Consider the following 26658-nt stretch of genomic DNA (forward strand, 5'->3'; position numbering starts at 1 on the left):
AGTTGTATAGAAACCCAAGTTGAATTTTTATGTTCCGAAGAAGGCAGAAGCTATGCCAATCACCATTTAATTTCCGCCAAAATCAAGCTTCAAAGTAGTCCCATTGTTCGAATTTTTGAAATTTTATAACCCAAGTGCATCCTTTGAGATCATCTAAATTTCTTGCTTTCTCACTTCCGCCATTCTCGGTTCTCATTGCAAATAACCCGTTTACCCGATTGGAATTGACCGCAAAGTGTAGATAGCCGGGGGAGGTATATAGGTACTTGAAAGAACGGAAAAGATGATGAATGTACTTATTTTTGGATTATTATGAAATTCAATGTTTCTTCTTGTTATAGCTTTTGTTTTTGGTTAATAGAACCTTAAATTTGGATTTTCTTTGTAGATGACATAGTTATCATGGTTCAACAAGTAAATTGGTGACCGTGGATCAAGTAAACCTTTAACCGGTTTGAATCGGACCGGACCAATAACTGGTTAATAAATCGGCCGGTTTCCAGTTTAAAAATCGAAATCGGCCACCGGTTCCGGTTTACCGGTTAAATAACCGAAGCAGACCGGTCCGGTTCAAAAGTGTCCAAAACCTCTTTTTTTTTTGTATAGTATAGTATAGTATATATATATATATATTATAGTATTTATTAGTATATTGTAGGTATATTTACATATGTTATATAAGTTTATAAGTAAAGTTTATATATTTACTGACAAACAGCAATACAGCATATACGTATATATATATAAAGTTATATGCTTAAGTTATACTACATATACCTAAAATGTACTAAGAATATACTTATATATATCAATATACTTAGGTTTTATATATATATATATATATATATATATATATATATGTTTAAGTTATATGTATACTATATATACTTATATATTATAACTTAAGTTATTTATAACTTAATTTTTTTCTAAGTTTATAAATTCGTATTTTATAAATTAAGTATATTTATATTATAACTATATTCTTAAAAGTGTCGGTATAATGTTGTTGCATTGCCTCATGATCTAAAAGTGGATTATTTCCACCAACATTAATACCTAAATTAGGTGTTTCTTTCATAAATGTTTCCTCATTAAACCCACCCCTAACAATACCACTACTACCGGCACCACGTCTAAATATCTCCGCCATTATTAAATAGAATTAATTTAAATCACACTCAAATAATTCACAATAAAATAAATTGCAACAAATTAAATTGCTAGAATTAAATTTCGTAAATTAAATTACGAAAAATAAAGATAGAGTTGGAACGAAGGTACCAAATTGCCGGACTAATTTCCAACAAAGTGAAGGCGGCTAGAATTGCAAATCCACCAAAGCTACTTCGGATTGTTGCAAAATCACCAACTCCACCAACAATATTATAATTGCAAAATTAATAATTGAAACTATAATAAGACTTTATAATATTTAATTGAGAGAAATTTAAAGTGGCTAATTGTTGCAAAGTAACTATAATTGAGAGATTGAGAGAAAGAGAAGAGTGAATTGGTGTGGATTAAAATGAAAATGGAGAGGGGTTTATATAGGGGTGGGGGATGGGTTAAAGTGTTAAAAAAAATTGGGGGGTTGGGGGGGGCCAAAATGGGGGTTTGGAACCATTTGCCAACGACCATTTTTGCAAATGGACCGTTGGCCAACGCTCCAACACCCAGCCCAACGGCTACATTTAAAACAAAAAAAAAATTAATTCGACCGGTTTTACCGATTTAACCGGTCCGGTTCCAATTTTACCGATTTAACCGGTCCGGTTTCGGTTTTAGCGGTTTAACCAGTTCCGGTTTCAAAAAATTCAAAATCGGACCGGTATTTAATAAACGGTTAACCGGAACCGGTTGATGGGCTTAGGATCTAGGGAGAAAATGGAGAGGATGGTAAGAGAGAGAATAATTGGCCATGGTTAAACTCATTTAGTTAATATATTAATCTGGTCCATTGAATTTTTTAGGGGACAGATGTAAGCAATATAAAGCCCAACTGATGGAACTTGATAGACCTATGAGGGGAGCCTCATCCAAAATATTGATATTCGATTTTACCGAAATATCGAGACTTTAAAACCGAAAACCAAACTTTTTAAAAACTAAATCCGATAACCGACTGAAGAATCGAAATCAAAGAACCAAATTAGTTCGGTTAGGCCCGATTTTTCTATTTTTATTCCCACCCCTATAGCATACTATTGGAAATTCAAGGAGGAGACGACATATATTACTCAAATTCTTTTTCAAAAACAAGTGAAGGAAAAGATTTTTCTTTACTCCACTCTACTTGCTTACATAATCAATCATTCTCTTTGAACATAAGTGCGGTATATATTCTTTCACCAACTTAACTTACATTATAGTATAAAATAACTATAGAGGCTAGGTATTTATAGTAATCCTTCTATCATATACTTATTCTAGTACAAGATCATACATGCATCCTCATTAATTTCTTAATACATAATACATGAACTGAGTAAACTCATGTACTTGAGATGAATTTAGTTTACTTTTTCAACACATACAACTTAAACTGAACAAGATTGAGAAGAACATAATAAAGTTCTAGTAATAAAAATGGAGGGGAAGTCTTGGTTCCATGATCATAGATACGGGCTTATTTGGGTGTGTAGTTAATCCATAAATCTCCTCCATGCTTATATCTTCTGGCTTCATATCTCGTGGTAACTTCCAATTGAATCCATGTAACAAGTTAGCCATTGTTGTCCTAACAACCTTAATACCAAAGCTATACCCAGGGCACTTCCTCCTACCAGAACCAAATGGCAACATTGTGAAGTTTTGCCCTTTTATGTCTACGTTATTTTCAATAAACCTTTCTGGAATAAACTCTTCTGGCCTATCCCAATACTTTGGATTTCTTCCTAAAGACCATGCGTTCACATAAACAAGTGTCCCTTTTGGTATGTCATAACCAGCAACATTGCAGTCCTCAAGGGAGTAATGGGGAGGAAGCAATGCAGCTAAAGGGTGCAGTCTAAATGTCTCTTTAATTATGGCTTCTAGATAAGGTAGTTTAGAGAAGTCCTCTTCTTCTACCCATCTTTCTTTTCCAATGGCTACATCAAGTTCTTGGTGTGCCTTGTCGATGATGTTTGGTCTCCTCAAAAGTTCTTGAAATGCCCATTCTATTGCTGCTGCTGAAGTATCTGTTCCACCAGCTAGCAAATCCTGGCATTGATAGAAAAAGAAAGAAAAAAAAACAAGTATTAACAACAAAGAAAATGGTCTATCAATCTTCTTTGATATTGTCATGAATATTATTTCTAGTTTAATGCATTGACAACTCATTAAACTTGTCAGTAAATTTTATTTAGACACTCGAACTACGACTTATCTCAATTTAGTACCTGAACACATGGTAAAGTGTTCCTATTAGACACTTTCAGTTCAAATTTTGAAAAGTGTTTTGCGCGTGTTCTAAAGCTAAAGCGTCTATTAGGTAGTTAAGTTAACCACATAAAATATGTCATCTCCTTTATTTATGCACATTAGCCTCAATTGGAACAGGCTTGAAGTTTTACTGGTTATTAAGGATAATGCGTATAATTGAAGAAAGTGACATATTTTATGTGATTAACTTAACTAACTAAGAGACGCTTGAGAACATGCTCAACTTTTTTTCAGAATTAACTGAAAGTGTCTAATAGAAACACTTTATCATCTGTGCAAGTGCTCAATCGGAACAAGCCATAGTTCAAGTGTCTAAATAAATTTTACTGGCAAGTTTAAGGGGCAGTGAATGTACTAAGCGGAAAAAATAAGCAAACTTACATGTATTATTCCCATCATGCTATCGGTAGTAAGCTTAACTTCAAGATTAGGGTCATCAGCAAGATGCAACAGAACATCAACCATGTCCGTTGGAACATAATTCTCCTCTGTTTGTCTCTTTGCCTTGTGATCTTCAAGTACATATTTGTAATATTCTGTCAAATTCTTCCCTAACGCCTTCATTCGTTTTATGTATCCTTGCAAGTCGAACCAACTAAGCCAAGGTACCCAATCCCCAAGATTAATCACCCCACCAAGAAAAAACCACTCATCCAACATCAATTGCAATGTTTGAAGTGTTACTATTGAATCATCACTACAGTACTTGCCACTCATAACCAACCTACTTATAGTGCGAAGGGTAAATCGAGGTAAATGGTCTTGAAGCAAAATTGGTTTTCCTGAGAGAGGAAAAAGACGAGAAATCAAAGTTCGTCTTTCCTCAACATGAATATACTTTAATGAATCAAGCCTCTTGGGATTAAATATCTCGGTTTGGCAGATATTTCTAGCTTGACGCAAATGTGCACCGTAAGGTGCCCATGTCATGTCTGAGTAGTTAAAGCTAGTGTACTTACCAGCAGCTAATGCAGGGCGAGAAGCAAAGATAGCATCATGTGTTTTCAATATCTCTTTAGCCATTTCTGGAGATGATGCTACTAGAACAGGCTTGGAACCAAATTTTAGGAGCATTAAGTCTCCATATTTTTGTGAAAGATGGTGCAAAGAGTTATGTGGGAGTGAACCAAGGAGGTTCAGATTGCCAATTATTGGCCATGGCCTTGGACCTGGTGGTAGTTTCCTTTTGGGATATTGGTTGAAATATTTTGAGAGAAAAACTAATGCTAGTAGCCACGCGCCCAATGCTATGAAAACCCAAGATATATCCATCACTGTTAATGGATGATTGCAGTTGAACTTGCAATAATTCAAGAAAGCATGAGAATTTATAGGGCAACCTGCCACTATTTAATAAAGAATTAAGACAATAATGCATAATAGAGTTTAATCTAGCGTTCGGACATAGATTTGGTTGAAACTTGAAAAAAAAAAGTTTTGAAGTTGCATTAAAAAATAGTTTTTGAAAAAATAAAGTTGAATTTGGACATGCATATGAAATGTAAGCATTCTATCAAAAGGGTCTTAAATATTAAGGCCATATAATTTGGACTTCAAATTTGAAATTTGTGTTTGTTTATGATATTTGAACAAAAATTTTAACTTCAATTTGAATTTTTTTCCAAATTCACCTCAAAGGTAGAATTTCAATTCCAAGTTTATGTTTTTAATTTTCTAAAATTTAAAACTTGATTCATAAGTTTATATTTTCCAAAGAAAAACGTATAATTTTAACTTTTGCAAAATAAAAAAAGACTAATGCCCGTCGTAAAGAGATTGTCTGTATCATGGGGGAGGATTATATTAAAGCATAACTAGTTACTATTGTTGTTAATTTATTGACCAGTGGATCTTTGTAGAATTGTGTGTATTTGAAAGTTTGTAATAGTGTGTAATCACAAGCATTTATTTATAGAAAAAAAATAGAGATATGCGATTTATTCAAAAAAAAAAAACGATTGATTAATGCGGCGCCTTAGGATATTCCGATACCTTGTTTATGAACTATGGTTTGCTTATTTGGTAAAAGGCTAAGGATCGGAAAGGTTTGATAGTTTTCATAAATTGTGGGATTTTCGTATTTATAAGATTAAGTACTATTTTTTAAATTCAAATTGCTTGTTTAAATAAAATTTCAATACTTCAAATTATCAACCTCAACTCAAACTAAAGATTTCAAGTTCACGTCCAAACGCTTACTAAATTTAACTTTTATGCCCGGATAGTACACAGCTTATTTACTCCATCAAGTTAATGTTACACAAAACCCCACGTTAATGTCTATTGTAGTTTTGTTTTGGTAACATGAAGAAAGCAATAAATTACTTAAAATTCGCTGATAGTGTGGAAAGTTACCGGTTTCTAGTTTCTTTTTTAACTTTGGTGAAGGGAAAGGAAATTCTCTTAGATTTCTTTTCCCGCTGTGAATAGTTAAAAGGGGAAAGGTAGATGGGAGTGGTTTTTCGTGGAATGGTGGACCTTAACAAATTGTTTATTGTTTTCCCCGGTTGAGTGAAGAAAATATCTCGAACCTTCAATTGTTTGACAATCCAATCTCCATTATTTTTCAACACAACTACAGCCTTGACACTTACTTGATTCAATCTCTTATTTTGCAATACGTCATCTCAGGTGACTTCAAGACAAGCCCACATATCTTACCACTACCTAGAGTGGACGATCAGCTACTGCCAAGTTTCATTGAATTAATTTTTAATTGAAACCAGATAAACATGAACTTGCAAAGCGATAATCACACTTGACCAAATGGCAACAAAACAAAAACGTCACAATATTTATTTCAGATATTTAATATTATTATTATTATTATTACGGTATAGAAGAGCCGGTTCGCTCAACTTTTTCGTCGTCCGTTCCAATTTTAAAAAAAAAATTATGGGCCCCATATATATTAAACAATAACTAATATTAAAAAAAATGTGGGCTCCATATTAAACACCAACCAGTATTAAAAAAAAGAGAAGAAAAAAAGTGAAACCCACTACCTTCAAACTCACAGGTAAAACAAAATGGACCCCATATTAACAAAATCAAGCAATATTAAAAAAAGAAAAAAAGTGAATCTCATATTAAAAAAAACAAACAATGTTAAAAAAAAAAATGCATCATATATCAAAAAATCAGGCAATTCCACCCAGAAGGTAATGGGCTACTCCTACAACACGTCCTTGTATAATGCTCAAGGCTCTCGGCTGAGTAGCACAATTAAATCAATAATGATGGATTAATTGTCACATGCGTATCAACCCATTAGTGGGAGCAAATGAAATTATTGTACAGCAACATACTTAAAATACTTATATATTAAAATAAGATAGAATTTAATTACTTTTTCATTTTTTCTTACTCTAATAAATGTGAAAAGAGATTAATGTCATAAAAAAATATCAAAATGGAGATCAAATAATTAATAAGGAAAATTAGTGAAATTATAATTCTAATTGACGTTTCCTTAAAAAATCGTGTAAAAAACAACATGACAAGTAAAATGAGTTAAACAAAAAATATTTACTAAAAATTAAAAAATAGAAGTTCTTCATTTAAATAGAAAATCAAATTTCTACTTTGTTTCATTTTAAACATGTAAAATTAATATAATAATTTGAATTAGAATTATCCAAATCAAAATTTGATAAAAAAAATTATATGTATTACTTTACTATTACTACTATATAGAAGAGCCGGTTTATAAAGGCAAGATCGTCGTCCGTGTTCGGTCCCACTTTTTTATTTAAGGTCAAAAAAATCTTTTGTGGTCCCACCCACTTTTTTATTTAAGGGCAAAAAAATGACGTTTTATACTTTATATTACCAACTCTTCTAAAAAGTAGATAGAAATACTTTATTATATTTCTATTTTTCTACTATATAGAAGCATCGGTTTACCCATGCTTCGTCGTCAGTCACTCTTAAAAAAAAAAAAAAAAGTGGACCCCACACTTAAAACGCCGAGCAATATTAAAAAAAAAAAGGTGGACCCCACCCTCTCCAAACTCATGAAAAAAAAAGTGGACCCCATATTAAAAAAAAACGTGCACTCCATATATTAAAATATCAAACAATATTCATGTAATTCCCAAAGTATCCCCATCAAGTCAATAATAGTGGATTCATTGCCACATGCATATTAACCCATTAGTGGGAGCAAATGAAATTATTGCACAGAAAAAACATGGGCCCCATATTATTACTTTTCTTCAAAATATTTAATTGTTGTATTTGCTATTCCGCCATGTCATTTATTTGTTATGTTTACTAAAATATATATATTTAAGAAATAAGATACAATTTAATTACTTTTTTATTTTTATTCTTATTCTAATAAATGTGAAAAGAGATTAATATCAAATGAAGATCAAATAATGAATAAGGTAAATTAGTCAAATTATAATTCTAATTCACGTTTCCTTAAAAAACCATGCAAAAGACAACATGACAAGTAAAATGAGCTAAACCGAGAATATTTACCAAAAATTAAAAAATAGCATTTCTTCGTTTAAATAGAAAATCTATTTCTACTTTGTTTCATTTTAAACATGTAAAATTAATTTAATAATTTGAATTAGAATTATCCAAATCAAAATTTGATAAAAAAATAATAAGTATTTTACACCTTTAAATTAATCGAATTAAAATTGAAAATATCAACTGATGCTTAAATATTGCTATTATTTTATCTCAAAGAAAGGAAAATAGTTTTCTTTTAAACAAGTCTTCTCTTTTAAAAAATATTAATAAATTTTCGTAGCAAACACGAATATAATAAAGTTTTAGATACGGAGCACAAATTACAATGTTATATTAATTGTATATGTTGTCTTTTGCATGGTTTAGATACGGAGCACATATATATATTATCACTATCTAAACACAACTACATATACATAGATACACTATAATCTGAAGTGTTGGGCCCGTGCTGCGCCATCTAGTTAAGAATAGTAAACAAACATAGAACAACTGGTCTACCAGCAATAGTACAGTAATAGTAGCAACTTCGTTTGGAGCTGGAAAGCCACTAATGGCCATTAAAGCTTATAAGTCATCTTGGAAAACCTAATTACAACATGCTATTGGAGTACTTTAGTACTTAATTCCCAACAGAAAACCATAAAGACAAATAAAGATAAGCTTCCAGTAATCCGTGTTTTCATTAGCAAAGCAACCTCGTAGAGAAAAAACACTATATACATGCAGATGCAGGTTTCAACTGATAGTGTGGAAAGTTTCGCAAATAAACTAAATTCTTAGAAATTACAGGAAGTGTCTTTTCTTTTGCCATTTCGGGATTGATAATCCTAAATAGTACTAAGTCCCTTTTTTCTTTGTGAAAGATATTTTTGGACGATTACGAATTTAACTTGGTCATGCCTTGCTTTGTTTGTGTTCTCTCCCACCGATCTGCTTCAAAGATGATGTCCAATCATACACGATTTGTAAGTGTCTTTTGAACATTTTTAATATTATTCAAAGTATTTTTCTTCTTCCTTTGACCATACATTTCACATGGTAGCAGTCAATGTTTTTCACATTGGTAGCAGCCACAAAGATACAAATTTGGTACAAATGTTTCTCACGTTTTTGTGGTCAAAAAATGTGACTACTATACCTTTTCATCCATTATATAAGGATGAATTATTATTCACCATAATATACATTCAAATACATAAAAAAAATCCTTAACTTGTGAGAGTAGAGAGGATATATATCCTTTGGAGAATTCATAAAAAGTGAAAAAAAGTAAAAATAAAAGAGTTTATTAGTTGAAGGAAGGTGTTCTTCTTTGGTGGAGCTTTGGACTCAACATCTTGTCCAGAGTTTATTGAGTTATACGACGTGTTCGGGTTGTTGTATCCTGGAGGGGACAAGTCAGAAAGACTTACTGCTGGACCGGTAAATTTGCTGCAGTGGGCTTGAATCTCCTTAAAGAGAGCGAGATATCCGCGCCTCAGCCGAAGAAATTTTATTTCTTCATTTTTATTTTTCAATTGTAATTGTAATTTCATTGCAATATCACCAACAATTTTAAGGAGATTCAAATGGCTACAATTGAAAAATCGGCGGATGTCAAAGTAGGAGATCTTAACAAGCCATTTCGGTTCAACGGTACTTATTTTAAGAGATGGAAGGGTAAAGTACTGTTCTACTTAAGCCTTCTCAATGTTTCTTATGTGTTAAATGAGAAGAATCCAAATAAAGTAGACAACTCTTCCATGAATGATGAAGAACTTATTTCTCTTCAAGAAAAAACTGAAAAGTACGATAAAGATTCATACAAGTTGTCGGTATTATTTACTTAATTGTCTATCAGATAATTTTTATGATTATTATGATAGAACTTACTCTACTGCAAAGAAAATTTGGAAAGCGTTGCAGAGTAAATATGATACCGAGGAGGCTGGAGCGAAAAAATATGCTGCTAGTAGATTTTTTCGTTTCCAAATGGTGGACAACAAATCAGTGGCAGACCAAGCCCAAGATTTTATAATGATCGTTGGAGAGCTCAGGTCCGAGGAAATAAAAATTGGAGATAACCTTATTGTTTGTGGCATAATAGATAAACTTCCACATTCATGGAAGGAATTTCAAAAAACTATGCGCCACAAACAAAAGGAAACCTCTCTTGAAACGTTGATTATGCGAATACGCATGGAGGAAGAAGCAAGGGGTCAAGATGCACTTTTGCAAACGGAAGAGAGCAGCTTACAACCCGTCACAAATAAGGTAAATTTAATTACTTCAAATAATGCTGCTCCTAATGCTAACAAAAATACCTCTATGAAGCCTAAGAAGAAAATATTTAAGAAAAATAACGGTAGACCTCCCAAGAAAAATAATGGTGGTATCAACCAAGCACAAAATCAACAAGCACAAAATAGAGGACCATGCTTTGTCTGTGGCAAGAGTGGGCATATTGCTCGATTTTGCAAGTTTCGGAAACGTGGTCCTACACCTCAGGCGAACATTACCGAAAAGCCACTTGTGGCGATGATAACAGACATAAATATGGTTGAAAATGTTGATGGATGGTGGGCTGATTCTGGTGCAAACCGTCATGTCTGCTATGACAAAGATTGGTTCAAAGTGTATACTCCATTTGAGGAGCCCAAAACCATCATGCTTGGTGATTCTCACACTACTCAAGTGCTTGGAAAGGGAGATGTCGAGTTGAGCTTTACCTCAGGAAGGGTGTTAACTCTAAAAGATGTACTTTTTACTCCTTCTATGAGAAAAAATTTGATGTCTAGTTTTCTTCTTAACAAAGCAGGCTTCAAACAAATTATTGAGTCTGATGAATATGTAATAGTGAAAAAGGGTATTTTTGTGGGAAAGAGGTATGCTTGTGATAGGATGTTTAAGTTGAATGTTGAGATGAATAAAGTTACTAATTCTGTTTACATGCTTTCTTCCACTAATTTTTGGCATGCTCGTTTGTGTCATATTAATAATCGTTATGTGGGAATCATGAGTAGTTTAGGATTAATCCCAATGATTAAAAAGGATTTTGAAAAATGTGAAGCTTGTAGTAAAGCCAAAATCACAAAAAGGCCTCATTTTCAAGTTGAAAGAAAAACTGAATTATTAGAGTTAATTCATACTGATATTTGTGAACTTGGAGGAATTTTAACTCGTGAAGGAAATAGATATTTTATTACTTTTATTGATGATTTTTCTAAGTATACATATGTTTTCTTGATGAAAAATAAAAGTGATGCTTTTGAAAATTTTAAAATTTATCTCCATGAAGTTGAAAATCAGTTTGGTAGAAAAATAAAAAGAATTAGAAGTGATAGAGGCCGTGAATATGAGTCTAACGAGTTTAATTCTTTTGTTAGATCGTTGGGAATAATTCATGAAACTACTCCACCTTACTCTCCTGCATCTAATGGTGTAGCAGAGAGAAAAAATAGAACTTTCGTTGAGTTGACAAATGTCATGCTTATTGAGTCTAGTGCACCTTTAAATTTTTGGAGTGAAGCTATTTTAACTGCTTGTTATGTGTTGAATCGTGTGCCTCATAAAAAGACTAAATTAACACCATTTGAGTTGTGGAGAGGTCACAAGCCAAATTTGGGATATATAAGAGTTTGGGGTTGTCTAGCTTATGTAAGGCTAATGGATCCCAAAATAAGTAAATTGGGTAAAAAAGTTACTACTTGTGCTTTTCTTGATTATGCTTCAAATAGTACAGCCTATAGATTTTTTAGTCTTGAAGATAATATAATAATAGAATCAGGAGATGCTATTTTTCATGAAAATAAATTTTCATTTGATTCTAAAAATAGTGGAGGTCATAGGACTAATGAAAATATTTTGTCACTACCTAGCTCTTCTACTTTTGTTTTGAAAAATAAAGAAAGTGATGATTTTGAGTTAAGAAGAAGTAAAAGAGCTAGAGTAGAAAAAGATTTTGGTCCTGATTTTTATGTTTTTAATGTTGGAGATGACCCTCTCAATTTACAAGAAACTTTATCTTCACATGATGCTATTTTTTGGAAAGAGGCTGTAAATGATGAAATGGAATCACTTATTTCCAATATAACTTGGAAGTTAGTTGATTTACCACCGGGTTGTAAAACAATTGGGTGTAAATGGGTCCTTAGAAAAAAGTTAAAACCGGATGGCTCTGTTGATAAATATAAGGCTAGACTAGTTGCTAAAGGTTTTAAACAACTAGAAGGCCTAGAATTTTTTGATACTTTTTCTCCGGTAACTAGAATTACATCCATAAGGCTTTTAATTGCTATTGCTGCAATTTTTGATTTGCACATTCACCAAATGGATGTAAAAACTGCTTTTTTAAATGGGGATCTAAATGAGAAAATTTACATGGAGCAACCCGAAGGTTTTATTGAAGCAGGCCAAGAAAGCAAAGGTTTTTTCAATATTGCTTGATTTTGTTAATATGGGGTCCACTTTTTTTCCCGTGAATTTGGATGTGGTGGGTTCCAGTTTTTTTTTTTTAAATATTGGATGGTGTCTAATATGGAGCCCACAATTTTTTTTATTATTAGTTGTTGTTTAATATATATGAGGTCCACAATTTTGTTTTTTTACAATTTTTTTTTTATGGGCCTGTTTAATATGGGGCCCAAATTTTTTTATTATTTTTTTTTATTAGGGGGGGGGTTCCACAACGGACGACGAAAAAGAAGCACCAACCGGTGCTTCTTAATAGTAGTAACTAGCAATGTATGTCGGTGCTACGCACGGGAGCAAGTGGAGCAAGTGCCCAACCCAAGGAAGAATTAGATTGACATCGAAGTACAAGCTTCTCTATGTTGAGAATCACTTCGTTCCAGTAACATAACCAAATGATGTATTCTATATATTACTATTATATATAAGCGCTGATCTGAAACTTTTGTCGTCCTCACACATACCATAGGGACCCACAGGGTAGTAAATTGCATACGTGGTTGTTGTGTTGCTTACCCTTTTTCAAATTCTTACTTTTGCAAACTCCCACTTTTGCATACGTGGCACTTGAAACTGTTCTTTTTTGCTTTTTATTAAATTACTTTTTACATCTTCATCCCAAAATATTTTTATATAATTATTGAGTATCTAAATTTTTAAAATATTAGATTAATCTAATTTAATTTAGTTCCGAAGATTAATCAAATTGCTTTTCAAAAAATTGAAATGTGACAAATATTTTGGGATGGATGAAGTCTATTATTTGTCCTTATATATTTGGGTAAAAATTTATACAGCTTTGGAGCCAAATTTTCTTTTATAACCGGAGGATTTATTAGGTCTTACTCTATCCTTTATTAAACCTCCAATATTTTGCTTCTTTAGTGAACTCATATGTGTGTGTAAAATCTGTCCTAAAATTATTTTTAGGTATAGTTTTAAGAACTTTTACTTTATTAATGTATTTTAATTATTATTTATTAATATTCGTGTATGATCATTAGGTTTATTTGTGTAAAAACTCAAAACTAAGATTATAAATATGGTTGTATGAATTTGGAGTTATTGAAAAAATTTGTTGCCTTAGGTGATTCTAGAAGATGAAAACATATTTTAAGTGAGTTCAAAATAAACACAAAATGAGTTTGAAGCAGGACAGAGTTGGTGTGTCAGCTACGAATTTGGTCAATTTGGTCTGATTCGGTAGCGCTTTGGTTCAAATTCTGTATTAATCTTAAAAATTCACTAAGTATGCATATATTATTAGTTTAGGTTAAAAGAAATTAGGATCAGAAGTCATAAACTTCAAATTCTGACGCCACATCTGATTTGATGTAAATAATTTCATCAAAATGAAAGTTAAGATATTAAAAGAGTGAAATGAAAATTTTGCTTTTATATATTGGAAATATACTTATTTGAAATTTTAATTATTATACATTTAAAAGTGCAAAATAAATTATATTTCTTTAATTAAGTTATCTATTTCTACAGGGGAAATTTCAGAAATGTAGAATTTGCTAACTTACATTGCAAAAGTATAGCCCAAAACTTACATTGCTAAAATATAGCCCAAAAACACTTTTATACAACGTTGTATACTTATATACAAAAGATAGTTACATTATGTATATCGGTGTATGAAATGTATAATGTGTAGGTATATACACTAAAAGATATAATTATACAATATTATACACGAAAATACGCACTTATACATTTATACAATATAGTATATGTGGGTATAAACATATATCTAAACTGGTTTTGAATAAGAATTGCACTTTTATACAAGACAGATATATTTTGTATATAGGTGTATAAAAATGTATAAGAGGTGTGTATATGGGTGTATGCACACCTCTCATTCACTATTATACAATATTATCCACTATTATACAGAAACTAACTATAACACCACCAACGACGGAGTAGCAGTAACCACTAGCCATCGTCGAAGTTCTGTTCTCAAGCGAACTCCAAAACCACCGACGAAGTTCGATGAGCAGCAACATAATTTCTCCCTTTGTTCATCTCTATCTCTCCCTCGACGAGATCAAGCCGGAGTTCCGGCGAAAACCACCAGCTACACCAACTCACTCACCACCACCACCAGATCTGAGTGAATTTTTCGGTGATCGAGAGAGAGGCGGCGCAGCAGAGAGAGCGATAGTGAGAGAGAGGAGGCAAGAGAAAGGAGGCAGAGAGAGAGAGAGAGAGAGAGAGAGAGAGAGAGAGAGAGAGAGGGAGGAGCAGGGAGATGGAGTGGGTCATTTTTTATAAGATTTAAAAAAGTGGGTTCCCTAATTACCATACAATGTAATTCTTTATCTTGAGTTTGGGCCCGGACTTAGTACGGGCCCTTGCGTAACTAGTCTCATACATATGCACGGGCCCTTGCGTAACTAGTCTCATACATATGCACAATAAACAATTGAGAATCACTTCATTCCAGTACCATAATCAAATGCTAGAATTTTTGTACAATCTTCCTAATTATATATAGAAAACTTGTGATACAATTATTAATGGAGCTTCAAACTTGACCTAAGAAAGAAATGGTGAGAACTCTGATTAGAAGCACAACAAAACAAGCCTCATTAGCCGAGCCACTATGCCAGAATAAGCATGAAATAAGTTGCACATAGCCTTGAAGTAATGCAATCACCATCTCTCTCAGGAATTAAATCAATTACATTGCGCCAAAGCTAAATCCCCACATTTTGAATAGAAACTAATAAGCAAAGAAACCAATAAAAGAATATCTAAATATAATATAGGTCTCAGTTTACATATGTGCAAAAATGATATAAGAACGGTGCCCTTCCAATAACAATTTTGAATTTTAGTTACTGTCTCTCTTTCACTGCAGCCTACCTGCGGGATTATGACGAGACCAATGTGCATAGGTATTTTTTGCTCGTACTCTGTCAAATTATAGTAAAGTTTAAGATATCGTTCCACAGATATTGGAACCACCTAGGCTACAGATTTGTATTATTTTTGTTACTATTTGATCAAACTGATGAAAAGAGAGTTGTTCAAAAGTATTGAAAATTATAATAATAAAATAAGAAATATTTTTGGATTTTTCTAATAAAAGATAAGAGATAGGGATATTTTGAATCGGCAAGATAAAATTATTATAATAAAATCAAAAGTTTATTACTTATTTCTCCGTTTAAAGAATGATGTTTATTTCTAATACAATCACTCCACATAACGACAATATGTTAATAGCACTACTCTCGCTTATACTATTAATTTATTGACAATTAATTAGTGACATTAAACAATAATTAATTAATAACACCTCTTTCGATTAGTGTAGTTAACCAATTAAAGTAATGGCTTCAAACAAGAATTATCTTAGTTGAGTGCACCAAGTGAACAAAAGCCTCTTTCGATTAGCTTTTGCTAAATCAATAAACTTATTTGAGTCAATCCCTCCATGAGAATTAGGACGGAAAGAAATAAGGCAAATATCCCTTAAATCAATAAACTTATTTGAATCAATCCATCCGTGAGAATTAGGACTGAAAGAAATAAGATAAAGATCATTTAAATCAATAACTTATTCGAGTTAATCCCTCCGCGAGAATTAGGACTAAAAGAAATAAGATAAAGATCATTTAAATCAATAAACTTGTTTAAGTCGTTCTCTTCTCCCGAATAAGAAATAAAATAACAAGATAAAGATTTTTGTAAAGAGATATAATTATATCCAATAATAGATATAATTAATATCAAATACCTTGGTGTATAAAGATGGTAAAGAGAAAAACTCAACATAAGAAGATAATAAAATAAAGATATTTATTATAATAGCTTCGTCAAGCTTCATCTAGTATCCCAACCAAGGAAACTTACTCCATTATGGAGTAGAAAACTAAATACAAATAAAGACTAATAGAATTTTTTTTTTTTACTACAAGAAAGAGCCAAGAGAGACACCAAGACTAGTTCTTGTGTCCTCTTCACTCTTGGATGCAAATAAGATGAAAGATTGGTTTTTTTTCTTCTACAAACATATGCCTATTTATAGAAAATTCCTAAAAGTCTTGGAGAGACATTGCAAGAGAAATGTAACACCTCGTAACTTCGGACGAATGTTTGACTCATAAGATGATAATATAATGGAATCAATATGAAGGTTATAGGAAATGTTTTGAAAACCAATTAAGTCATAAGAAATGTCTTTGGGCAAAGAAAAATTGGAAGCCACTCTACGGGGTATGTTTGCAAGTGAGTTTATAGAAGGTCTTACTTCCAACGAACATAACCCCTATATTAATTTAGAATTTGGGAAAACTTCCTTGATGAAAGTTGTAGCCCCTTGAAATAGATTTCCAACGGTATATTATGGGCCTCAAACGGACATCTGTGCAAGAAGTTATGCCTATTTTACCGAACGTTGTTCAGAACCGATACCCGTCACTTGTGCAGGCGCGTGCGGGCGCGTGCGATGGCCCCGCGCCGCACGCCGATCGCACAAAAACCCCTACTCTGAATATTGATCTGAGTATGGTCATGCGCTGCCTGTGAGTCGCGCGACCATCGCATGACAGGGTCAGTTTCGGGTCAAAAGTCGGGTTTACGCGTTTTAAGCTATATTTAGGACTTGGGGTTTATTTCCCCAGCCTCCCCATTCACGAAAATTCTCTCTAAACTCATAGAGAACAAGTCCCAAACCTCAAGATCTTCCAAGGTAAGTTTTTATCATGATTCTAGGTTGAATTTAAATCCCTAATCCCTTTCTAACTTGAGTAAACTCTTCTAATCCATAGAGTTAAGATTGGAACATTATTGTTGGATGTGAAAACCCTAGAACCCAAATTCAAGAGGATTGGGCTTCAAAAAGGTAATGTTTCTACTCTCTAATCATTTATAGTTGTGAATTGATGAGTTCTTGGAAGAATAGTAAATGGGTTTGATAAAGAGGATTATATGAGCTATGCTAGAGTTTTGGATTGTTGACTTGGGATTGTTGTATTTATGTGGGTGATGAAGAATGATGTTAATTACACCTAATTGAGATTGTAGAATCACCTAGAAGTAATAGAATGGGAATTGGGTGAAGAAACACCATTAATGGAGATTGTGGAGCTTTATGCCCACTAAGTGTTTGATAAAATGCTTAGATGACCAAAGCATGAATATTATTGCTAATATAGAATCCCTTTGACTTGTATTGATATAGATCAAAGTTGAAAGGGTTGACGAACATTGTATTACGCTCAAAGGCTGGAATTAAGGTATGTGAGGCTAACTATCTACGTTAGGGAATATTCATGATTCTCCCTACGCCTCATTCTTCATACTTGTCCGCAATTTGACTCAGAATATAGTTTAGCCCTAGTTTCATGATATGATATAGAACTGTTATCTTCTAGGGTTGCAGTTACCGAATTCGTTCATGGTTGTCACTTTGAACATCATGAACTCAGCACGTAATCTTTATAGACTTATGCATTGTTATCACATTAGTCTCAGTCAGTGTATAACCAGTTATTTGCATGAGTCCCATAATCAGAAACAGTTATCATGCTATCAGCTATAGCCAGTCTCAGTTTTGTAAATGGTTAATGTTGAACACCTGTATCTGTACTTTTGGGCCCTAGGCCACAGTTTATGCATACGTATTGCTTGGTCCAGAGGCCACAGTTTTTGTGCACAATATTTGGGCCCCACGCCACAGTTATATTTACAGTTTTACAAGTGATTCTTCATCCAGAACAGGGAGTACTTCAGCTTCTTACTTTCCTGTTTAGTTCAGTTTCAGTTTTCAGTTTTCAGTTTCAGTTTCAGTTCCAGTATTTTATTGCTTCAGTTACTTTACATACCAGTACAATTCAAATGTACTGATGTCCCTTTTTATTGCTTGGGGGCCTGCATCTCGCGATGCAGGTAACGATACACAGGTTGACGACTCAGCTAATTAGGAGTGCACGTATCAGCTACTGGTGAGCCCCACATTCCTTCGGGGCGTTGTCAGCTATCCAGTTATTTCAGTTTATAGACAACTCTATCATTCAGTACTCTTAGAGGCTTCATAGACACAGTCCATACAGTCAGATATTTATTATGTTAGCCTTGTTGGCAGTTGTTCAATCGTTTTGGTTTAGCCATGTTGACTACTTTTAGATATACGTTCAGATTTTCTATGTATTTCCGCATTATGATTTTAGTCAGACCTTTAGTATATCAGCGTATGTTCAGTTATTTTCACATTCAGTTATGTTTTGATATCACATGTTGATTCAGTCAGTCAGTTGGTTCGCTCGGTCACATGCAGTCAGGCACCGGGTGCCGTGTTACGTCCAGGCCCAGGTTCGGGGCGTGACAAGAAATTCAATATAATAATATTTCCTTGATGAAAAATTGGCATGGCTAATTATCATGCAATCTTGAGAAATTGGCATGGCAAATTATCATGCAATCTTGAGAATTTGGCATGATAATTTATCATGAAATTTTGGTGAAAATTTGTCTTAACTTTGTTTCTCTTGACTTTGTCTAGTCTTTGGTGAAGTTTTCACGAATGCATCCACATTTCTTGGCTTTTAGTTTTTGCCTCTTCTCTTTTTCCATGTATTCTTTTCCTGCAAGATTTGTTAGAAAAGTGCGAGAATATGATATAAATTACTCATGTTTTATTTTTAAAATATTATACTTTTATATTGAAATTACATTAATAATTTATACCCATCAAATACTCCCAAACTTGAATTTTTGCTCGTCCTCGAGGAAAGAATTTTGAAGGAAAAGTTTTTTTTTTTAATAATGGCTACTCTTGTAAAATGGAAATTTAATCAAATAAAATTTATCGTGCTTCCAAACTTTATAATTTCCATATTTATCAAACCTTCACTTTGTTTCTGCTTTTATTTTTGTTCGACAAAAGCTTCACCTTCTTTCTTTTCGGAACTTATCTGAAATTGATAATTTTACGATCATCTGCATTTAGTATCCTTCATCTTTTTGTTCATAGGCTTGCCCTTTATGTCTATCTCCATTAATGTAGACCAAACACTGACTTCTAAAATCATTTAGGACTTTTTGGGCTTGTAATGTTGGTTTCAAGCTGGTAGGATAAAGGTTATATTTATTATGACTTGCCTTTTTCCAGCTTTGGAGCATTTTTTTTTTTTTAGAACCGACTTTTCACATATTTGCTAGTTGATGCTTTTTTTTCCCTTGATGTACTTAGAGTTTTGTACATAATAACCACCATTTTTTTTGTTTTTTTTTTTAATTCTGTTTCTTTTTCAAAATGAGCTCCAAACTTATTTTATGAAAAAGGACTTTCAAATCATAAGCATGGAATTGCATATTTAAATTTGTGTTGGTTTAGGTGTAAAAAAGAAGAATATATTTAGGCTTCAAACAAGTGCTAGGGATATTTTTTTTTTAATTGGTGCGATATTTAGAAAAGACTGAGGTAAACAAAAAAAGCCTAATTCATTTTTTAAAAATCAGTGTCCTCTAGGATTTCGCCTCAAAAGACATTTGGCGCAAGTTCTAGAATAAAGATTGTAAATTCTCCTTGCTTTTGATCGTAATGCTTCTCAATCTCCGAAAGTCCTGCCAAGTATTGAAGATATTAGTTCTTGCCTTCACAAAAATAAACTCACAAACAAGGAAGTTATGACTTAAATATAATAAATATATATTTGATATTGGATAATAAGAATTTTATTTTGATATATTAGCATTTTACAAGAGGAATATTTTTATATAATAAATTAAATTATTCAATATTAAAATAAAGTGAAAATCTTTTTGGCTTTCAAATATACAGTTGCAGAAGAAAGCTTGAAAGAAATTGCAACCACACACCTTCTGTGTGCAATAAGTTCATTTGTTAACTCTATTAACTTTCAGAGCCTAACTTAAGTATAAACTAGAAAATTACCTGTGCCAATAATGAAATTGTTCAAATGCGGTTGATTAACCAGTCATTCGGGCATGCCAATCGCTATGGAGTTACTCCTGCATAAGTGACATTGTTTTTGGAAAGGCCATCATTTTGTATTTTAGTTGTACATTGATATGGATATTAACCTACTCAATTAATTAAGTGCACTATCACTCCTTACTGGACTTACAAGGCTCCACTGCTTCACCCTCAATGGCTACGGGGAAGATAAAAAAAAAAAAGATGGAAAAAAAAATTGCAAAGATAAAAAAAATAAAAATAAAAACTCACGAAAAATAATAATCATAAAAATCAAATATATAACTAGAAAAAAGAATAAAAGAAAGAAAAAAAATCATATATAAAAGTGTTTTCTTCTACCCCACACTTAAATTGTGTCATGTCCTCAGTGACACATACTTTAAAAACAAGAGGGGTAAAAAATTTCCCTTAAATCTTTTTTTTTTCCTCCGAGAACTTGTGTACTCCACTCCTAATTGTGAATCAAGTTTTCTTTTTCGCTTTTTCTAGTTCCTCGTGGAGTTCATTTGGCTAAGAACATCATAAAACATTTTTCTTTTTCGCACATAGCGCTCTTTTTTGTCCTTGTCTTGAGGAGTCAAATAATTGCGTATGATCTTCCTTAACTCTATTTTGCATTTTTTACAAAGATCATTCCCTGCGTTTTTCCTGAAAATCTCCAATAACAAAATTCACAAAATTATAACGTTTAGAAGAAATTGAAGAATTATGATCAAAGGATATTTCATTTGTGCTTGTGACCTCTTCATTCTTATTTTCTTCAAAATTAATCAATTTAAGTGGATAAGAAAAATCGGATATGCACTCATCATTTGTTGAATTAAATTCAACCAAATCTTCATTGTAAGCAATCTCCATTAGATCTAAACCTTCTTCTTGAGTGATAACCTTTTTCTCACAAGGCTCGTCTTCTTGAGTTGATGCATTCTCACATGATGTTATGTCATTTATTTGTTCACCACCAAAATTTAAGGAGTTTACAATACTTACCGAGTGATTTACTTGCATTGTTAAGTGCATCATGGCTATTTGATTCTGCACATGTTTTTCTTCTGTCTTTTTCATATAGCTATACAAAGTCTCTTCAAACCTTGTGTTCTCCTCTTGAGGTGGTTGACTCATGTTGCTTTGATTCCACATAGAATTTAGGTATTGATAGCATTCTGTTTGGCATTCAAAGCTTTGGTGGTTGTCTCCACAAAAATCACATGTGACTGACCTCTGACTTATTCTATCAATTAATTCTTCAAGGTCTTTCAGTCTCCGAGAACCACCATATGAGAGAGTGTTACCTGCTTGACATTCATGATTGGGGTGATTTTCACCACAATAATCACAAGTAACTGACCTTTGGTTGATTCTAATTGGTGAGTTTCAATGTCTTTTGATTTCTCGGAATCACCGTATGAGAACTCGTCAAAGAGTTCACAATCATCTTCATATTCATAAATGACTGATTGACAATTCAATGTGTGATGGTTCCCACCACAAAGATTACAAGTGATAATCACCTGACAATAACTTTCAACCAGATTTCTACGTGGTTGATTAAGATTCATTTTGAAGGTGCATAGAATGAGTATATGTTTTTCAAGTCTTGCCCCAACACTTGTTATGTATTAGAAAAAAAAAATAGAAGATAGTTAAATAATGATAAAATATATAGTAATAATAATATAATATAATATAATATAAGATAACTTCAATAATATATAATATTAAAATAATAATATAATATAATAATAATATTAAAATAATAATATAATAATACTATAATATTATTAATATCAATATAATAATAGTAAGTAATGGCTTCAAGTTTTAGTCCCCTAACACTTGTCAAGTACTAGGAAATAAATACTTGAATTAATAGTAAAAAAATCTCAAAGTGGTAATAAAATAATTAATCTGAAGTAGATGTTTACCAATCCCCGGTAACGACGCCAAAAATTTGACGAGACCAATGTGCATAGGTATTTTTCGCTCGTACTCTATCAAATTATAGTAAAGTTTAAGATATCGTCCCATAGAGATTGGAACCACTTAAGCTACAGATTTGTAATATTTTTGTTACTATTTGATCAAACTGATGAAAAAAGAGTTGTTCAAAAGTATTGAAAATTATAATAATAAAATAAGAAATATTTTTGAATTTTTCTAATAAAAGATAGGAGGTTGGGATATTTTGAATCGGCAAGATAAAATTATTACAATAAAATCAAAAGTTTATTACTTATTTCTCCGTTTAAAGAATGATTGTTTATTTCTAATACAATCACTCCACATAACGACAATATGTTAATAGCACCACTCTCGCTTATACTATTAATTTATTGACAATTAATTAGTGACATTAAACAATAATTAATTAATAACACCTCTTTCGATTAGTGTAGTTAACCAATTAAAGTAATGACTTCAAATAAGAATTATCTTAGTTGAGTGCACCAAGTGAACAAAAGCCTCTTTCGATTAGCTTTTGCTAAATCAATAAACTTATTTGAGTCAATCCCTCCGTGAGAATTAGGACTGAAAGAAATAAAAAAAATATCTCTTAAATCAATAAACTTATTTGAATCAATCCTTCCGTGAGAATTAGGACTGAAAGAAATAAGATAAAAATCATTTAAATCAATAACTTATTCGAGTTAATCCCTCCACGAGAATTAGGACTAAAAGAAATAAGATAAAGATCATTTAAATCAATAAACTTGTTTAAGTCGTTCTCTTCTCCCGAATAAGAAATAAAATAACAAGATGAAGATTTTTGTAAAGAGATATAATTATATCCAATAATAGATATAATTAATATCAAATACCTTGGTGTATAAAGATGATAAAGAGCAAATCTCAACATAAGAAGATAATAAAATAAAGATATTTATTATAATAGCTTCGTCAAGCTTCATCTAGTATCCCAACCAAGGAAACTTACCCCATTATGGAGTAGAAGACTAAATACAAATAAAGACTAATAGAATATTTTTTTTACTACAAGAAAGAGCCAAGAGAGACACCAAGACTAGTTCTTGTGTCCTCTTCACTCTTGGATACAAATAAGATGAAAGATTGGTTTTTTTTCTTCTACAAACATATGCCTATTTATAGAAAAATTCCTAGAAGTCTTGGAGAGACATTGCAAGAGAAATTCAATATAATAATATTTCCTTGATGAGAAATTGGCATGGCAAATTATCATGCAATCTTGAGAAATTGGCATGGCAAATTATCATGCAATTTTGAGAATTTGGCATGATAATAAAATGATTGTAAATGATCATTGTAGTTGACTGGTTAGATTCATGGAAAGGAAGCTTGAATATTTCAAGTTTCGATTTAAGATCGAGGCGGATTAGATATAAAACTGTAGACACTTGAAAGAAAAAGTAGCAAAAAGTTAAATTCCGGCTACAAAGAATCATACAAATTAAAACTATTCCTACTTCCCGTTGTGAAAGAAAGATTCATTAAAAAGGAATTCACATCTAAAGGCAAATATTTCTATACAAAAAAGTAATCAGCAGTCAAAGCAAGTAATTGTCATGGCTGATCACCAACAACGTTGATGCTGGTTGAAAATGTTGGAATCAATATTTTCAAAGGCGTTGAAGCACTTTTGCCTGATAAATCTATTGCAAGCAGTTGTACTTGCAAACATTCAATTCTTATCAAGAGAAATATGGCAATAGGTGTCAAATCAAGCTAACAAAGAGCAAACAGCGAAAGCATAACATGCTTTGCGCGAAAAGGACATTAAAGTGGTATATTTTTTAACAAATTATACACCTAAATGATAAGATTACATAATTAGCCTACTTCTAGCTAGCTCGAGTTTTAGGTGCTGTTGATCAATTGTTGTCTCTTTGTCTTCTCTTTTCCAGCAATTATTTCATTTGTTCTCTTTTCCAGCAATTCTTTGATCTATGTGCTTCTATTCTTTTGGGTTATGAGTTTTATTCTCTTTTCCTTAATTTGGTTTTCTTTCAAGGTAGACGTGCTATTCTGCTAAATTGAGGAAGGAAATTATTAATTTGTTCTCGGTGTTTTTCCCATATAGTCCGGCTGCGATGGAATTATTCTTCTTTTCCAGCCGTTTTTATTAGTCTTTTTCTGGTGTTATAAAACATCTGTTAACTTAGTATTTAGGCTACAAAGTCTGAGGCATTGGCTTGAACATTGAACACATTTTTAAAACTCAAACCAGAAACAGGATTAACTTTAAAGAGGACCTAGAAAAGCATATAGCCGCTCAGACTTTGAAAATTCCCCAGGTAATACTATGTGGTGGTGGGAGAATAGATGGGCTAGATGGTATATGCAGATGCTTCAAAGAGCAATTTTTCACATTTATGCTTAGCACTTATTTGTATCATGAGCTGGTGACAATAACATATAAAGTTAAGTGCAAAGTTACATATGCTGAATGTAAACATAAAGTTGAGCCAAATATAATGTTACCATCTGATGCTTCAAATAGATATAAAAAGTGTAGGAAGTGATCAAATTGATACTCACTAACCTTGCGTAGATCATACCGCAGTGGCCTACAAATTCAAGAACACCATATTAGCAATGAGTGTCCAAAAATTGCAACAACTCATAGCAATTAGGATACAATTATGAGGAAGGAAAAAAAAAAAAGGAACGAAAAGTAAAGTTATATCAGCACAACTTATAAAGCATATGAATAACTTAAGTGCTTAAGATCAGTTAAGAACCAGCTGAATAATCTTTGCTTTCTTTCAGATCGTCGTTGTTCCTTAATCTCTTCAGCTCTACGCACCACAATATCTTCGTTTGAGGAAATTCTCTGTTCCAAATATTAGTTAAGCACATAATAAAAACATTTAAAGAGCTTAAACAAAGAATTAATTGGTTGAAGCAAAGGCAATTTAACCCATCAAAACGATAATGATAGAAGCGCTTTGTCACTGAGATGCTTTCAGTGCCCAAAAAAATTGGGATTGACATTCACCAGCCGCTCAAAAAGATCACCTATGTGTCTATTTTGAAGCATGCAAGAGTGAATCAGATCAAATTATTGACATACATGTAAAAATTCAGTAAAAAATCACCAAAACTAATAGCAAACAAACAGTTTTTTCATCAAAGTAAGAGGAAAAACAATACCCAGTAGAATAAAATCAGCAAAACTAATAGCAAACTAACAAATCTTTCATCAAAAGAAGCGGAAAAACAATACCCAGCATGCAATAATTAAGAATAAGATCTAAATTAACAAAGAAATTTGTAGAATAAACTCACCAAAACAACTAGCAAAAGTGTAATTTTAACAGAAAAAATGAAAGGAAAAAGAATCTCAGATAATTTGCCCAAAAACCCAGTTAAAGAGAACTGAGAAGCAAGCACAAGGACAGAGGCATTTCTGGAAATTTGCCTAAAACCCAGTCAAATCTGACGATCGCTTTTAAAATCATTTATAATAGTATAGATTTTTATAGTCAAGAAGCTTAAGTAGAACCATAGAAAGAAAATCAGAAAGTACCATAGGAAAAGCTTAAGATATAATAACCTACTGGAAATATCAGCAGAAGTAAGTCTCACCTTTGAAGGAATGAAGACCAGAGAAGTAGAAGAAAGTGTTAAGACACCACAGAAATAGTGAAGAAGAAGAAGAAGAGACCACCGGAATTGAAGAAGAAAGAGAACCAAGAGCCCGTTTGGCCAAACTTATTTTTTCGCGCTTATTTTTTTAAAAAAGTGAGGCATTTGATTAAATTTTTGGAAGAAAATAAATATTTTTAGGGAGTAATAAAAGCAATTTTTCAAAAACTAAAAAGATAATTTTTATTCAAAAATATTTTTTTTAAAAGTACTTTTGAGAAAAATAAATATAAAAGCATTTTTTAAAAGTTTGATAAAATACTAATTGTTATTCAAAAATACTTTTAAATTAATTAATCAAATAAAAACTATTTTTAATTAAAAATACGTTTTAAAATAAATTATTTTTAAAAATTTAGCCAAACATCTACAAGTCTCACTAATTCTGAGTTTTGAAATAATCTGTTCTTTTTAATGTCCATGTGCTATGCTGGGGAAAACAATCAATACGCGTGTCAACAGGAAATAAGGCAAGTTTGATGTACAACTCCAAATTACTTTTTCTACAATGCGGTGATGCTGTGTTCGTCCCTGTGCTTATATATAATAAAAATATAAAAGAAATATGGGATGCCATGTCACATTTTCGGTACTTGAAAACGGTTGCCCGGTTGGCATTATATTTTGAGAAATAAAGAATTAGTTAAGTAATTTTATTTTCCTAAATTAAAGAAAAGTGATTATTTTGGTGGAGAATTTTCTTAACT

At 32.1% G+C, this 26658-nt stretch overlaps 2 protein-coding genes and 1 long non-coding RNA gene across 4 annotated transcripts; 1 reads left to right on the forward strand and 2 right to left on the reverse strand.

Moving 5' to 3' along the window:
• Positions 1-2398: 2398 nt before the first annotated feature.
• On the reverse strand, positions 2399-4774 carry LOC132627353 (trimethyltridecatetraene synthase-like). 2 transcript variants are annotated; one of them, XM_060342653.1, is made up of 3 exons: positions 4386-4774; positions 3808-4208; positions 2399-3204 (listed from the first exon to the last, which is right to left on the reverse strand). In XM_060342653.1, the coding sequence occupies exons 1-3, from the start codon at positions 4696-4698 to the stop codon at positions 2578-2580; spliced, it is 1341 nt and encodes a 446-aa protein (XP_060198636.1). In that variant the 5' UTR covers positions 4699-4774; the 3' UTR covers positions 2399-2577. The 2 variants fall into 2 exon arrangements, with proteins under 2 accessions (XP_060198636.1, XP_060198635.1); XM_060342652.1 differs by having other exon boundaries at positions 3808-4774.
• Positions 4775-10095: 5321 nt separating this feature from the next.
• LOC132628945 (uncharacterized) lies at positions 10096-14492 on the forward strand. The gene is made up of 3 exons (XM_060344696.1): positions 10096-10170; positions 10378-10762; positions 14269-14492. The coding sequence occupies exons 1-3, from the start codon at positions 10096-10098 to the stop codon at positions 14490-14492; spliced, it is 684 nt and encodes a 227-aa protein (XP_060200679.1).
• An 8698-nt stretch (positions 14493-23190) lies between these two features.
• LOC132627354 (uncharacterized) lies at positions 23191-26304 on the reverse strand. The gene is made up of 3 exons (XR_009577848.1): positions 25892-26304; positions 25045-25136; positions 23191-24870 (listed from the first exon to the last, which is right to left on the reverse strand). It is a non-coding gene; the product is annotated as an uncharacterized LOC132627354 (long non-coding RNA).
• Between the last annotated feature and the right edge of the window lie 354 nt (positions 26305-26658).

The sequence above is a fragment of the Lycium barbarum genome, chromosome 2, assembly GCF_019175385.1.
Source record: "Lycium barbarum isolate Lr01 chromosome 2, ASM1917538v2, whole genome shotgun sequence".
NCBI lineage: Eukaryota > Viridiplantae > Streptophyta > Magnoliopsida > Solanales > Solanaceae > Lycium > Lycium barbarum.

Bases quoted from the DNA above. Each gene is read 5' to 3' on its own strand.
- LOC132627353 (XM_060342652.1), bottom strand. From the start codon at position 4,698: ATGGATATATCTTGGGTTTTCATAGCATTGGGCGCGTGGCTACTAGCA. The intron at 3,205-3,807 runs GTAAGTTTGCTT...TATCAATGCCAG, and splicing joins GCATGATGGGAATAATACAT to GATTTGCTAGCTGGTGGAAC.
- LOC132628945 (XM_060344696.1), top strand. From the start codon at position 10,096: ATGGAGGAAGAAGCAAGGGGTCAAGATGCACTTTTGCAAACGGAAGAG. The intron at 10,171-10,377 runs GTAAATTTAATT...CGATTTTGCAAG, and splicing joins TACAACCCGTCACAAATAAG to TTTCGGAAACGTGGTCCTAC. The intron at 10,763-14,268 runs GTATTTTTGTGG...ACTATTATACAG, and splicing joins ATATGTAATAGTGAAAAAGG to AAACTAACTATAACACCACC.